General features: G+C 49.7%; 1 protein-coding gene across 1 annotated transcript in view; it reads right to left on the reverse strand.

Annotated features, from left to right (window-relative positions):
- The window catches only part of LOC114584037 (mucin-5B-like), a 79,114-nt gene that overhangs the window by 20,282 nt on the left and 45,393 nt on the right, over nt 1-13,439 (reverse strand). The window contains exons 25-30 of the mRNA XM_077925158.1: nt 11,866-12,022; nt 11,322-11,450; nt 10,767-10,911; nt 10,073-10,116; nt 9,805-9,984; nt 463-9,018 (exon numbers count right to left, since the gene is read on the reverse strand). Coding sequence (XP_077781284.1) covers nt 463-9,018; nt 9,805-9,984; nt 10,073-10,116; nt 10,767-10,911; nt 11,322-11,450; nt 11,866-12,022 — 9,211 coding nt within the window. The remainder of the gene's footprint in view (nt 1-462; nt 9,019-9,804; nt 9,985-10,072; nt 10,117-10,766; nt 10,912-11,321; nt 11,451-11,865; nt 12,023-13,439) is intronic.

Here is a 13,439-nt window from a genome sequence, read left to right on the forward strand (position 1 = left end):
AATTGTTTAATGGATCAGATCAATACTTTGCTTACTTGCTGTTCTTATTATACACCTACCATACTATCAAGAAACAGGTGAATCTAGCTATATTCCTCCCAATATCAAGAAACACACCCCTCCAGTCCAAAGGTGCTGTGAATAAAATTCCAAATATCTAGCCAGAGAGCTATCTACTACTTGTAATAGCATTGAAAACTTCTTTGAAAAATGAACACTGAGATCTAGGCAAACATTTTTGATAAGTTGCTAGCTGATAGACACTAGGTTTCATAATTGGGATACCAATTTTTGAAAAGGGTGGTATATGAAATAAGATCACCAAGCCCCCATTAATATGAAACAATTTGCTAACATTTGGCATGACACCTGTAATTGAGTAACATGTAATAAATTTAACTGTTGCAATATTTACCAAAGGTAACAAGATTTTCATACCATGCAGATTCATTCTGTAATTACCTGTTGTAACAACGACCAAAGGCTTAGTGGAAAATGGCACTCTGGTAGGGACAGTTGCTGTTTCTACAGTAATGCCAGTAGTGGATATCGTCGACACAGGTTTGGAAACATGGGTAGATGGAAGAGATGTGGTTGAAACGGTGGAAGCCACTCCAGAAGTGATGGAAGGTGTGCTGATGGAGCCAGGGGTTGAGAGAGGGATGGTGGTCATGGGCTTTCCTGTTGTAATTCCAGGAGTGGTGGAAACAAGGGTGGTGCTTTGGGTGGTAGTGACTACAATGGGAGGTGGTGTAGAAGCTGTGGAGGATGCTGGAGTTGTGCTCTTGCCAGCAGTGCTGCCTGGTGTTTCTGTGGTTGTTGGCTTTCCTGTGGTTACTCCTGGTGTTGTAGAAACAAGGGTGGTGCTTTCGGTGGTGGTGAATACAATGGGAGGTGGCGTAGAACCTGTGGAGGATGCTGGAGCTGTACTCTTGCCAGCAGTGCTGCCTGGTGTTTCTGTGGTCGTTGGCTTTACTATGGTTACTCCTGGAGTTGTGGAAACAAGGGTGGAGCTTTGGGTGGTGGTAAATACAATGGGAGGTGGCGTAGAACCCGTGGAGGATGCTGGAGTTGTGCTTTTGCCTGCCGTGCTGCCAGGTTTTTCTGTGGTGGAAGCAGCAGGTGTGCTCAGTGGTGTTGTGCTAGGATGGCAGGGCTTGTATTCACAGCACTGGTATCTAACCTGGAAGTTATAACACATCTTATCTGTTTGCTTTGAATTTTCGCACAAAAGTCCAACATGGAGGTTACATTGCACTTCCTGACCAAGCAGATACAGGCTGACATCAGGGTGATTCTCAGCTCTGCATTCTATGTCTTGTGGATGTTTGCAAACATTTCCTCCAGCTTTTCGGATGGTCTCAAAATTCTCAATATCGCCATCATCTGGACTGCTGGTAGGACGGTGCAAATCATACCAGGAGGTCCAGTTACACTTTGGGAGGCACACAGTAGAGGTACTTTCTAGCGTAGTGGTAACAAGGGGAGCCAGGGTGGTTGTTGTGGTCAGCAGGCCTGGAGGGGTTTGTGCAGTGGTCCCGGTGGTGGGTATTGTTGAGGAAGGCTTGGAAACAGGAGTGGACTGGAGTGTTGTGGCTGTCACAGTGGGGACCACTCCAGTGGAGACGGCAGCAGTGCTGACTGAGCCTGGTGTTGTGAGAGGGAGGGTGGAAAGCGGCGTTGAGTGGGTGGTGGTGGTTGGCTTTCTTGTTGTAACTCCTGGAGTTGTCGGAACAAGGGTGGTGCTTTCGGTGGTGGTGAATACAACGGGAGGTGGCGTAGAGCCCGTGGAGGATGCTGGAGCCGTGCTCTTGCCTGCCGTGCTGCCTGGTGTTTCTGTGGTTGTTGGCTTTCCTGTGGTTACTCCTGGTGTTGTGGAAACAAGGGTGGTGCTTTCGGTGGAGGTGTGAACAACAGGAGGTGGCGTAGAGCCCGTGGAGGATGCTGGAGCCGTGCTCTTGCCCACCGTGCTACCCGGGGCTTCTGTGGTGGTGGCACTTGTTGTGACCAGTGGCGCTGGCGTGGTTTCACAGTGCTTGTAGTCGCAACACAGTGCTCTCATCTCATAGTCGTAACATATCTTGTACTTCCCTCTCTGTTTGGCATTCTCACAAAGGAGTCCAGTGTCGATATCGCAGATCATGTCCTGTCCAAGTTCAGATGCGCTGAGCTCTGGGTAGTCCACTCCTCTGCACTCCACCTTTTGAGGGTGCTCGCAGATGGTACCGCCCGATGCCTGGATGCTCTTAATGTCCTCGCGATCGCCATCCCCAGGGTCGGAGCTTGGAGTGTGAAAACTGAACCAAGCGGTCCACTGGCATTTGGGTTGGCAACCGGTAGTGGTGCTTCCTGGCGTAGTGGTGACAAGGGGAGCCAGGGTGGTTGTTGTGGTCAGCAGGCCTGGAGGGGTTTGTGCAGTGGTCCCGGTGGTGGGTATTGTTGAGGAAGGCTTGGAAACAGGAGTGGACTGGAGTGTTGTGGCTGTCACAGTGGGGACCACTCCAGTGGAGACGGCAGCAGTGCTGACTGAGCCTGGTGTTGTGAGAGGGAGGGTGGAAAGCGGCGTTGAGTGGGTGGTGGTGGTTGGCTTTCTTGTTGTAACTCCTGGAGTTGTCGGAACAAGGGTGGTGCTTTCGGTGGTGGTGAATACAACGGGAGGTGGCGTAGAGCCCGTGGAGGATGCTGGAGCCGTGCTCTTGCCTGCCGTGCTGCCTGGTGTTTCTGTGGTTGTTGGCTTTCCTGTGGTTACTCCTGGTGTTGTGGAAACAAGGGTGGTGCTTTTGGTGGTGGTGTGAACAACAGGAGGTGGCGTAGAGCCCGTGGAGGATGCTGGAGCCGTGCTCTTGCCCACCGTGCTACCCGGGGCTTCTGTGGTGGTGGCACTTGTTGTGACCAGTGGCGCTGGCGTGGTTTCACAGTGCTTGTAGTCGCAACACAGTGCTCTCATCTCATAGTCGTAACATATCTTGTACTTCCCTCTCTGTTTGGCATTCTCACAAAGGAGTCCAGTGTCGATATCGCAGATCATGTCCTGTCCAAGTTCAGATGCGCTGAGCTCTGGGTAGTCCACTCCTCTGCACTCCACCTTTTGAGGGTGCTCGCAGATGGTACCGCCCGATGCCTGGATGCTCTTAATGTCCTCGCGATCGCCATCCCCAGGGTCGGAGCTTGGAGTGTGAAAACTGAACCAAGCGGTCCACTGGCATTTGGGTTGGCAACCGGTAGTGGTGCTTCCTGGCGTAGTGGTGACAAGGGGAGCCAGGGTGGTTGTTGTGGTCAGCAGGCCTGGAGGGGTTTGTGCAGTGGTCCCGGTGGTGGGTATTGTTGAGGAAGGCTTGGAAACAGGAGTGGACTGGAGTGTTGTGGCTGTCACAGTGGGGACCACTCCAGTGGAGACGGCAGCAGTGCTGACTGAGCCTGGTGTTGTGAGAGGGAGGGTGGAAAGCGGCGTTGAGTGGGTGGTGGTGGTTGGCTTTCTTGTTGTAACTCCTGGAGTTGTCGGAACAAGGGTGGTGCTTTCGGTGGTGGTGAATACAACGGGAGGTGGCGTAGAGCCCGTGGAGGATGCTGGAGCCGTGCTCTTGCCTGCCGTGCTGCCTGGTGTTTCTGTGGTTGTTGGCTTTCCTGTGGTTACTCCTGGTGTTGTGGAAACAAGGGTGGTGCTTTTGGTGGTGGTGTGAACAACAGGAGGTGGCGTAGAGCCCGTGGAGGATGCTGGAGCCGTGCTCTTGCCCACCGTGCTACCCGGGGCTTCTGTGGTGGTGGCACTTGTTGTGACCAGTGGCGCTGGCGTGGTTTCACAGTGCTTGTAGTCGCAACACAGTGCTCTCATCTCATAGTCGTAACATATCTTGTACTTCCCTCTCTGTTTGGCATTCTCACAAAGGAGTCCAGTGTCGATATCGCAGATCATGTCCTGTCCAAGTTCAGATGCGCTGAGCTCTGGGTAGTCCACTCCTCTGCACTCCACCTTTTGAGGGTGCTCGCAGATGGTACCGCCCGATGCCTGGATGCTCTTAATGTCCTCGCGATCGCCATCCCCAGGGTCGGAGCTTGGAGTGTGAAAACTGAACCAAGCGGTCCACTGGCATTTGGGTTGGCAACCGGTAGTGGTGCTTCCTGGCGTAGTGGTGACAAGGGGAGCCAGGGTGGTTGTTGTGGTCAGCAGGCCTGGAGGGGTTTGTGCAGTGGTCCCGGTGGTGGGTATTGTTGAGGAAGGCTTGGAAACAGGAGTGGACTGGAGTGTTGTGGCTGTCACAGTGGGGACCACTCCAGTGGAGACGGCAGCAGTGCTGACTGAGCCTGGTGTTGTGAGAGGGAGGGTGGAAAGCGGCGTTGAGTGGGTGGTGGTGGTTGGCTTTCTTGTTGTAACTCCTGGAGTTGTCGGAACAAGGGTGGTGCTTTCGGTGGTGGTGAATACAACGGGAGGTGGCGTAGAGCCCGTGGAGGATGCTGGAGCCGTGCTCTTGCCTGCCGTGCTGCCTGGTGTTTCTGTGGTTGTTGGCTTTCCTGTGGTTACTCCTGGTGTTGTGGAAACAAGGGTGGTGCTTTTGGTGGTGGTGTGAACAACAGGAGGTGGCGTAGAGCCCGTGGAGGATGCTGGAGCCGTGCTCTTGCCCACCGTGCTACCCGGGGCTTCTGTGGTGGTGGCACTTGTTGTGACCAGTGGCGCTGGCGTGGTTTCACAGTGCTTGTAGTCGCAACACAGTGCTCTCATCTCATAGTCGTAACATATCTTGTACTTCCCTCTCTGTTTGGCATTCTCACAAAGGAGTCCAGTGTCGATATCGCAGATCATGTCCTGTCCAAGTTCAGATGCGCTGAGCTCTGGGTAGTCCACTCCTCTGCACTCCACCTTTTGAGGGTGCTCGCAGATGGTACCGCCCGATGCCTGGATGCTCTTAATGTCCTCGCGATCGCCATCCCCAGGGTCGGAGCTTGGAGTGTGAAAACTGAACCAAGCGGTCCACTGGCATTTGGGTTGGCAACCGGTAGTGGTGCTTCCTGGCGTAGTGGTGACAAGGGGAGCCAGGGTGGTTGTTGTGGTCAGCAGGCCTGGAGGGGTTTGTGCAGTGGTCCCGGTGGTGGGTATTGTTGAGGAAGGCTTGGAAACAGGAGTGGACTGGAGTGTTGTGGCTGTCACAGTGGGGACCACTCCAGTGGAGACGGCAGCAGTGCTGACTGAGCCTGGTGTTGTGAGAGGGAGGGTGGAAAGCGGCGTTGAGTGGGTGGTGGTGGTTGGCTTTCTTGTTGTAACTCCTGGAGTTGTCGGAACAAGGGTGGTGCTTTCGGTGGTGGTGAATACAACGGGAGGTGGCGTAGAGCCCGTGGAGGATGCTGGAGCCGTGCTCTTGCCTGCCGTGCTGCCTGGTGTTTCTGTGGTTGTTGGCTTTCCTGTGGTTACTCCTGGTGTTGTGGAAACAAGGGTGGTGCTTTTGGTGGTGGTGTGAACAACAGGAGGTGGCGTAGAGCCCGTGGAGGATGCTGGAGCCGTGCTCTTGCCCACCGTGCTACCCGGGGCTTCTGTGGTGGTGGCACTTGTTGTGACCAGTGGCGCTGGCGTGGTTTCACAGTGCTTGTAGTCGCAACACAGTGCTCTCATCTCATAGTCGTAACATATCTTGTACTTCCCTCTCTGTTTGGCATTCTCACAAAGGAGTCCAGTGTCGATATCGCAGATCATGTCCTGTCCAAGTTCAGATGCGCTGAGCTCTGGGTAGTCCACTCCTCTGCACTCCACCTTTTGAGGGTGCTCGCAGATGGTACCGCCCGATGCCTGGATGCTCTTAATGTCCTCGCGATCGCCATCCCCAGGGTCGGAGCTTGGAGTGTGAAAACTGAACCAAGCGGTCCACTGGCATTTGGGTTGGCAACCGGTAGTGGTGCTTCCTGGCGTAGTGGTGACAAGGGGAGCCAGGGTGGTTGTTGTGGTCAGCAGGCCTGGAGGGGTTTGTGCAGTGGTCCCGGTGGTGGGTATTGTTGAGGAAGGCTTGGAAACAGGAGTGGACTGGAGTGTTGTGGCTGTCACAGTGGGGACCACTCCAGTGGAGACGGCAGCAGTGCTGACTGAGCCTGGTGTTGTGAGAGGGAGGGTGGAAAGCGGCGTTGAGTGGGTGGTGGTGGTTGGCTTTCTTGTTGTAACTCCTGGAGTTGTCGGAACAAGGGTGGTGCTTTCGGTGGTGGTGAATACAACGGGAGGTGGCGTAGAGCCCGTGGAGGATGCTGGAGCCGTGCTCTTGCCTGCCGTGCTGCCTGGTGTTTCTGTGGTTGTTGGCTTTCCTGTGGTTACTCCTGGTGTTGTGGAAACAAGGGTGGTGCTTTTGGTGGTGGTGTGAACAACAGGAGGTGGCGTAGAGCCCGTGGAGGATGCTGGAGCCGTGCTCTTGCCCACCGTGCTACCCGGGGCTTCTGTGGTGGTGGCACTTGTTGTGACCAGTGGCGCTGGCGTGGTTTCACAGTGCTTGTAGTCGCAACACAGTGCTCTCATCTCATAGTCGTAACATATCTTGTACTTCCCTCTCTGTTTGGCATTCTCACAAAGGAGTCCAGTGTCGATATCGCAGATCATGTCCTGTCCAAGTTCAGATGCGCTGAGCTCTGGGTAGTCCACTCCTCTGCACTCCACCTTTTGAGGGTGCTCGCAGATGGTACCGCCCGATGCCTGGATGCTCTTAATGTCCTCGCGATCGCCATCCCCAGGGTCAGAGCTTGGAGTGTGAAAACTGAACCAAGCGGTCCACTGGCATTTGGGTTGGCAACCGGTAGTGGTGCTTCCTGGCGTAGTGGTGACAAGGGGAGCCAGGGTGGTTGTTGTGGTCAGCAGGCCTGGAGGGGTTTGTGCAGTGGTCCCGGTGGTGGGTATTGTTGAGGAAGGCTTGGAAACAGGAGTGGACTGGAGTGTTGTGGCTGTCACAGTGGGGACCACTCCAGTGGAGACGGCAGCAGTGCTGACTGAGCCTGGTGTTGTGAGAGGGAGGGTGGAAAGCGGCGTTGAGTGGGTGGTGGTGGTTGGCTTTCTTGTTGTAACTCCTGGAGTTGTCGGAACAAGGGTGGTGCTTTCGGTGGTGGTGAATACAACGGGAGGTGGTGTAGAGCCCGTGGAGGATGCTGGAGCCGTGCTCTTGCCTGCCGTGCTGCCTGGTGTTTCTGTGGTTGTTGGCTTTCCTGTGGTTACTCCTGGTGTTGTGGAAACAAGGGTGGTGCTTTCGGTGGTGGTGTGAACAACAGGAGGTGGCGTAGAGCCCGTGGAGGATGCTGGAGCCGTGCTCTTGCCCACCGTGCTACCCGGGGCTTCTGTGGTGGTGGCACTTGTTGTGACCAGTGGCGCTGGCGTGGTTTCACAGTGCTTGTAGTCGCAACACAGTGCTCTCATCTCATAGTCGTAACATATCTTGTACTTCCCTCTCTGTTTGGCATTCTCACAAAGGAGTCCAGTGTCGATATCGCAGATCATGTCCTGTCCAAGTTCAGATGCGCTGAGCTCTGGGTAGTCCACTCCTCTGCACTCCACCTTTTGAGGGTGCTCGCAGATGGTACCGCCCGATGCCTGGATGCTCTTAATGTCCTCGCGATCGCCATCCCCAGGGTCGGAGCTTGGAGTGTGAAAACTGAACCAAGCGGTCCACTGGCATTTGGGTTGGCAACCGGTAGTGGTGCTTCCTGGCGTAGTGGTGACAAGGGGAGCCAGGGTGGTTGTTGTGGTCAGCAGGCCTGGAGGGGTTTGTGCAGTGGTCCCGGTGGTGGGTATTGTTGAGGAAGGCTTGGAAACAGGAGTGGACTGGAGTGTTGTGGCTGTCACAGTGGGGACCACTCCAGTGGAGACGGCAGCAGTGCTGACTGAGCCTGGTGTTGTGAGAGGGAAGGTGGAAAGCGGCGTTGAGTGGGTGGTGGTGGTTGGCTTTCTTGTTGTAACTCCTGGAGTTGTCGGAACAAGGGTGGTGCTTTCGGTGGTGGTGAATACAACGGGAGGTGGTGTAGAGCCCGTGGAGGATGCTGGAGCCGTGCTCTTGCCTGCCGTGCTGCCTGGTGTTTCTGTGGTTGTTGGCTTTCCTGTGGTTACTCCTGGTGTTGTGGAAACAAGGGTGGTGCTTTCGGTGGTGGTGTGAACAACAGGAGGTGGCGTAGAGCCCGTGGAGGATGCTGGAGCCGTGCTCTTGCCCACCGTGCTACCCGGGGCTTCTGTGGTGGTGGCACTTGTTGTGACCAGTGGCGCTGGCGTGGTTTCACAGTGCTTGTAGTCGCAACACAGTGCTCTCATCTCATAGTCGTAACATATCTTGTACTTCCCTCTCTGTTTGGCATTCTCACAAAGGAGTCCAGTGTTGATATCGCAGATCATGTCCTGTCCAAGTTCAGATGCGCTGAGCTCTGGGTAGTCCACTCCTCTGCACTCCACCTTTTGAGGGTGCTCGCAGATGGTACCACCCGATGCCTGGATGCTCTTAATGTCCTCGCGATCGCCATCCGCAGGGTCGGAGCTTGGAGTGTGAAAACTGAACCAAGAGGTCCACTGGCATTTGGGTTGGCAACCGGTAGTGGTGCTTCCTGGCGTAGTGGTGACAAGGGGAGCCAGGGTCGTTGTTATGCCACCTGTCACTTTAGATGTAGTTCTGGATCCTGCTGTTGTTATTTCTGGTGTTGCTGTAGTTGTTTCTGGCTTTCTTGAAGTAATGGGTGTATATGTTGATGCACCACATGGTGTGTATAGGCAGCATAGGAACCTGATTTCAAAATTCAGGCAGATTGGTGGTGTCTGATCCTTATTGTTGCATATCAAACCGTTAGACTTGGAACATTGTACGTTTTGTCCGAGGGTTTCTATGCTTTCATTAGGAAAGCGCTGAGCTCTGCATTCCACTTCATCTGGCATTTTACATACTTTGTTTCCTCTATCTCTTATTTTCTCTGGTGTTTCATAATCCCCATTGTCTTGTCCAAATTTAGGGTAGCTGACATCATACCATTCAGTCCATTCACATGTTCTATGGACACATACTGTTGTTTGCGCTGTAGTGGATTCTGTAAGAAACAACATCACTGGTTATTTTAATCCGGTTTATTTAGATCATAAATCTCCCTATCTGTTATCTGCCTCCTCTCTCCTTCTCCCATGTAACCTCTCCCCCAAGTTTTTTCTGTAGATGAGGCAGGGATTGGGGGGCAGGGGGAACCAGAAGAGCACATTGGTGGAAGTGGATCATTCCATCTGGGGAGCTGCCATGTTTGAGCCGATTGAACCTTCAACTTAACTTTATTTTGATTTCCATCTTGTATATTTTTATTTTAAAATAATATATGCAACATATAACAAAAAATACGAATATGGTGTATTTGGGGATGTTTTCCTATGTTATGTTTCATTATCTCTTCATTTTCTTACATACTTTGTTTATAAATGCTTGCTTTTGATCATGTCGCATTTACATCTAGTTTGGTTGAGATAATTGGTAAAAAATTATGTTATGGAGCTGGCTCAAATACCTAAGTAGCACTAAGGAGATTGCTCCATTAGTACAAGCCCTGTTGCACTAGTGGGACTCATTTGTGCTGGCTCTATTAACAAAAGTATTTAGTTGAATTTGTCCCTTTGTGTGGTGTTGTATGGCACCTCTGATTTTAACAGCTGACCCAAGATGTGGTGCTATTTGTGCTACTACTGCAGTGGTAGGAGCTGCTTCTCTGCTCTTTGGTGTGGTGCAGTGCATTTCTACTCAGAAGTATTGTTCACTGTGTTCAATGGAACTTCTCTCAGAGAAGTTTGGAAAGAGTTGAAGCAAAAGATTTGGACTGAAATACCTGCTTCACTTGGTGTTGTAGTTGAAACTGTAGGTGATATTGTGGTAGTCCCACCACATCTGAATAGTTCTCTGTGGATTGTTCCATTGACATCACACGTTGCAATCATGCACCAGCCCAAGCCATCTGTGGTGTTGTAGATGACATCCTTGTAGATATATGTCTTTCCTTCATAATAGCAGTAGCATGCTGAAAATTGACAGAGTAAGAATGGTTAGGTAACATCATATGAAATATGATATAAGGTGCCATTCATAACTCACTACATACAGCTTACCTTTGGCATCGTAGTTACACTCTATGCCTTTACTGGTGCATGTACTGTTAAAAAATGATAGGAAAATGTGAGACCCAGGAATCATAAAACTGCATTCTGCTGTTTATTTTCTACTTAGTTTGGTCTGGAAGTTAATTTCATAGTTTTCCCCCTGCCCCCTTAAGCATTCATTTACTACTTCTTGTCTGTGATTTCATCTACCACTTTCACACTGAATTGCAAATAGGAACATTCTAATAATTTTCTTGTTCTGGTTTTTCGGATTTATTGTGTATGTAAAATCCAATTTAAAATATTACTTCAATCAATTAGATTCTCAGCATACTTCATTCTAATGGTATATTATGAGTATATGATAAAGGATGCAATCGGAGCAACAAGATTCATTCTAGAATCAACAAGAATAACATCTCAAGGGGTATACAGAGAGTACAGTAGTACCTCCGGTTGCGAACGGGATCCATTCTGGAGGTCCAGCCGGATCCCAAGGTTTTCGCTACCCAATGAAAAGTGGTAGACCACTTCTGCGCATGTGCGCGCGGTGGTAGACTGCTTCTGCGTATGTGTGCGCAGTGAAGCACTTCCAGGTTTGTCGCTTTCACAACCTTAAGTTTACGTTACCGAGAGTAACGTAACTGGAGGTGCTACTGTAATTGATCATTTCTCTTAGTGTTGTCAAGCTATACATACTTACCATGACTGACATGTCTTTCTTGAGTCAAATGTTTTTCCTAGTGGATGATAGTTACCCTGATCATCATAACAGCCACACACATCAACACACGTCATCTCATCCTCATTGAAATAAGGCCTGTCTGCTGGACAGTGTGGGTAGCAGCCTGAGACAAAGGAAGGTGTGAGGGAGATAAGAGCAATATATAAAATCTGTCAAAAAGCAATTCCATTTAATTTACTTTTTTGTTGGGGGTATTTTAATTAATATTTGTCATCTGGTCCAGTGCTGGGATCTTTCCACCAATAGCTTTTCCATATGCTTCCAAGTTTCCATGAAAAGAAAAAGGTTGTGGTCATTTGCAGGTGTGTCAAATGAGCCCTTGATCACATCTAGGCTGGCTCATAGAATTTAAGCCTGACTGCAAGCCATTTGAAACCCAAAAAGATGAGAACACAAGGTGACCTATTTTCTATTGGTTTAGACAACCAACAACATTCCCCCAAACTTGAAACCTATTAAATGTTGTGCATAGCTGGCTTAATGAGCACTATAAGGCACTAGAAGACTTCTTACCTTCCAAGCCAGGCAACTGATAATGGCATCTCCCGCTCGGGTTTCTGCATGTCTTCATGCATGGGGCTCCACAAGGCTTGTAGTGCCATTCACATTCACGTTCATCATTGTAATAATCACAGAACATTGCTAAGGGGAACCAAAAGAAAAAGGTTGAGGACCAGACATTCCAGCATGGATCTGTATTGCTGTCAATGCCATTAAAATAATGGTGGGCACCATGACAAAGTATGCTCATGAGGCCAATACCTAAACTGATAAGAAGGTGGGAAGCAAAGGCATGAAGAAAGCACTGAAAATGAATGTAGTTATTTCTATATACTGCAACATAGTTATATCAATAATCCTACATTAGGCAGTTGCTGATTCATTGAAAGTATTCACAGTACTGTACCACACACACACACAAATCCAGACATTTTCTTCAGTGTGCTGTTTATTGTCATATATATCTAATGGAAAAATTATCTTGAAGCTAATATCTCATTTCCCCTTCACCCTCCTCCCACTTCCAGTATACATTCAAGTGTGGTCCAATACTCACGACAGAATGATGGTGTTCTCCATGATATGCACACTCCAAATTCACTACATGCTTGAGCATACGCAGCTACAGCTGTACAGAAGCATTCACAATCTCCCCCCGTGTCACAAGCGCAGGAATCAGTTACACAAGCTTCGTAATATCTCGTTGGCTCAACCTGTTAAAACATTGAAGCATCAGCTATGGATCCTGCTGACATTTCCTAAGTTTGTTCCACGGGCGATAGTGTGTTTGAGAAGTTGTTGGTAATATCCCCACCCCCTGGGTTTGCAATTGCTTTCATAGACTGTTGGCTAGTGTGCAAAAGATCCAAAGGGCCAAACTAAATATGAGGTCTGAATGCATCTTTGCATTTAATGTGTAAACAGTCATTATCAGCCCCTCCACCACACCAGCTGATTCTATTTACAGTGGTACCTCAGGTTAAGTACTTAATTCGTTCCGGAGGTCCGTTCTTAACCTGAAACTGTTCTTAACCTGAAGCACCACTTTAGCTAATGGGGCCTCCTGCTGCCGCCACGCCGCCGGAGCCTGATTTCTGGTCTTATCCTGAAGCAAAGTTCTTAACTTGAAGCACAATTTCTGGGTTAGCGGAGTGTGTAACCTGAAGCATATGTAACCTGAAGCGTATGTAACCCGAGGTACCACTGTACATTAAATATTTGCATACAGTGCAACAAAAACCAAAACATAAGGAACGTAAGAAATTCAAAGTCAGCGAGAAGTTCACATCTAAAATGTCTATCCATGAAAAGTGTCCTTTCAGGGAGTGCTAGTTGCATTTTGAAAAATACCCCCAAAACCTTCAGGTGCAATGGGAAGGCACATTTAACATCCTTTTACACTTTGCCCTAAGTGGTGAAGATAGAGGCCCTGATCCAGAGTGTTCACACAGAAGACTGTACACCAACTGGTGTGCTCATGCAACTTGCTGAAGAATATGAGCACTGCTCATTCAGGCAGCGTGGATCACCTCTTGGAGAGAGGAGGGGAGGGGAAGGGGTATCCAGACTGACTCCCATACCCACTCTTTCCCTCCAAAACACTGCACAGACCTGGAACTGCCCTCCCATTATCTTTTTGCATTGGCACAAATACAGGCCGGTAAGCAAAATTCCATTTATGCACACGTATCTTGCCTGCTGTATTGGGGTGGTAAAAGTTCCATAGTTGAATATTCACATCAAGAATTGATTAGCAAAAGAAGGCAATAAAATGGGTCGTAACAGTCAGTTAGCGACTTCCCTTTAAAACAGGAAGAAAAGATATCAGCATAAGCTAATTTTCTGAATGGTCTGTCTTGACTTAGCCTGAATTCTTCTTATTAGTATTTTTCTAAATGGCTTCTTCACAATCCAAAGCATTAGAAACAGGATCTAGTGATAAACATTTACACTGAACACACTCCAAAATCTAGAATATAACAGCAGTGGGTCACATAGTAGAGGGTTGTTAAAGGCACTACTTAAAGGTGCTGCTAGACAGTCTTCAGAGTTGGTGACATCCTGTAGGGTATTACGTGCCTTCTGTAATGGACTGTTGAAGTCCATGAAACCACCACATGTATAATTATA

Source organism: Podarcis muralis, chromosome 1, assembly GCF_964188315.1.
Source record: "Podarcis muralis chromosome 1, rPodMur119.hap1.1, whole genome shotgun sequence".
Taxonomy (NCBI): domain Eukaryota; kingdom Metazoa; phylum Chordata; class Lepidosauria; order Squamata; family Lacertidae; genus Podarcis; species Podarcis muralis.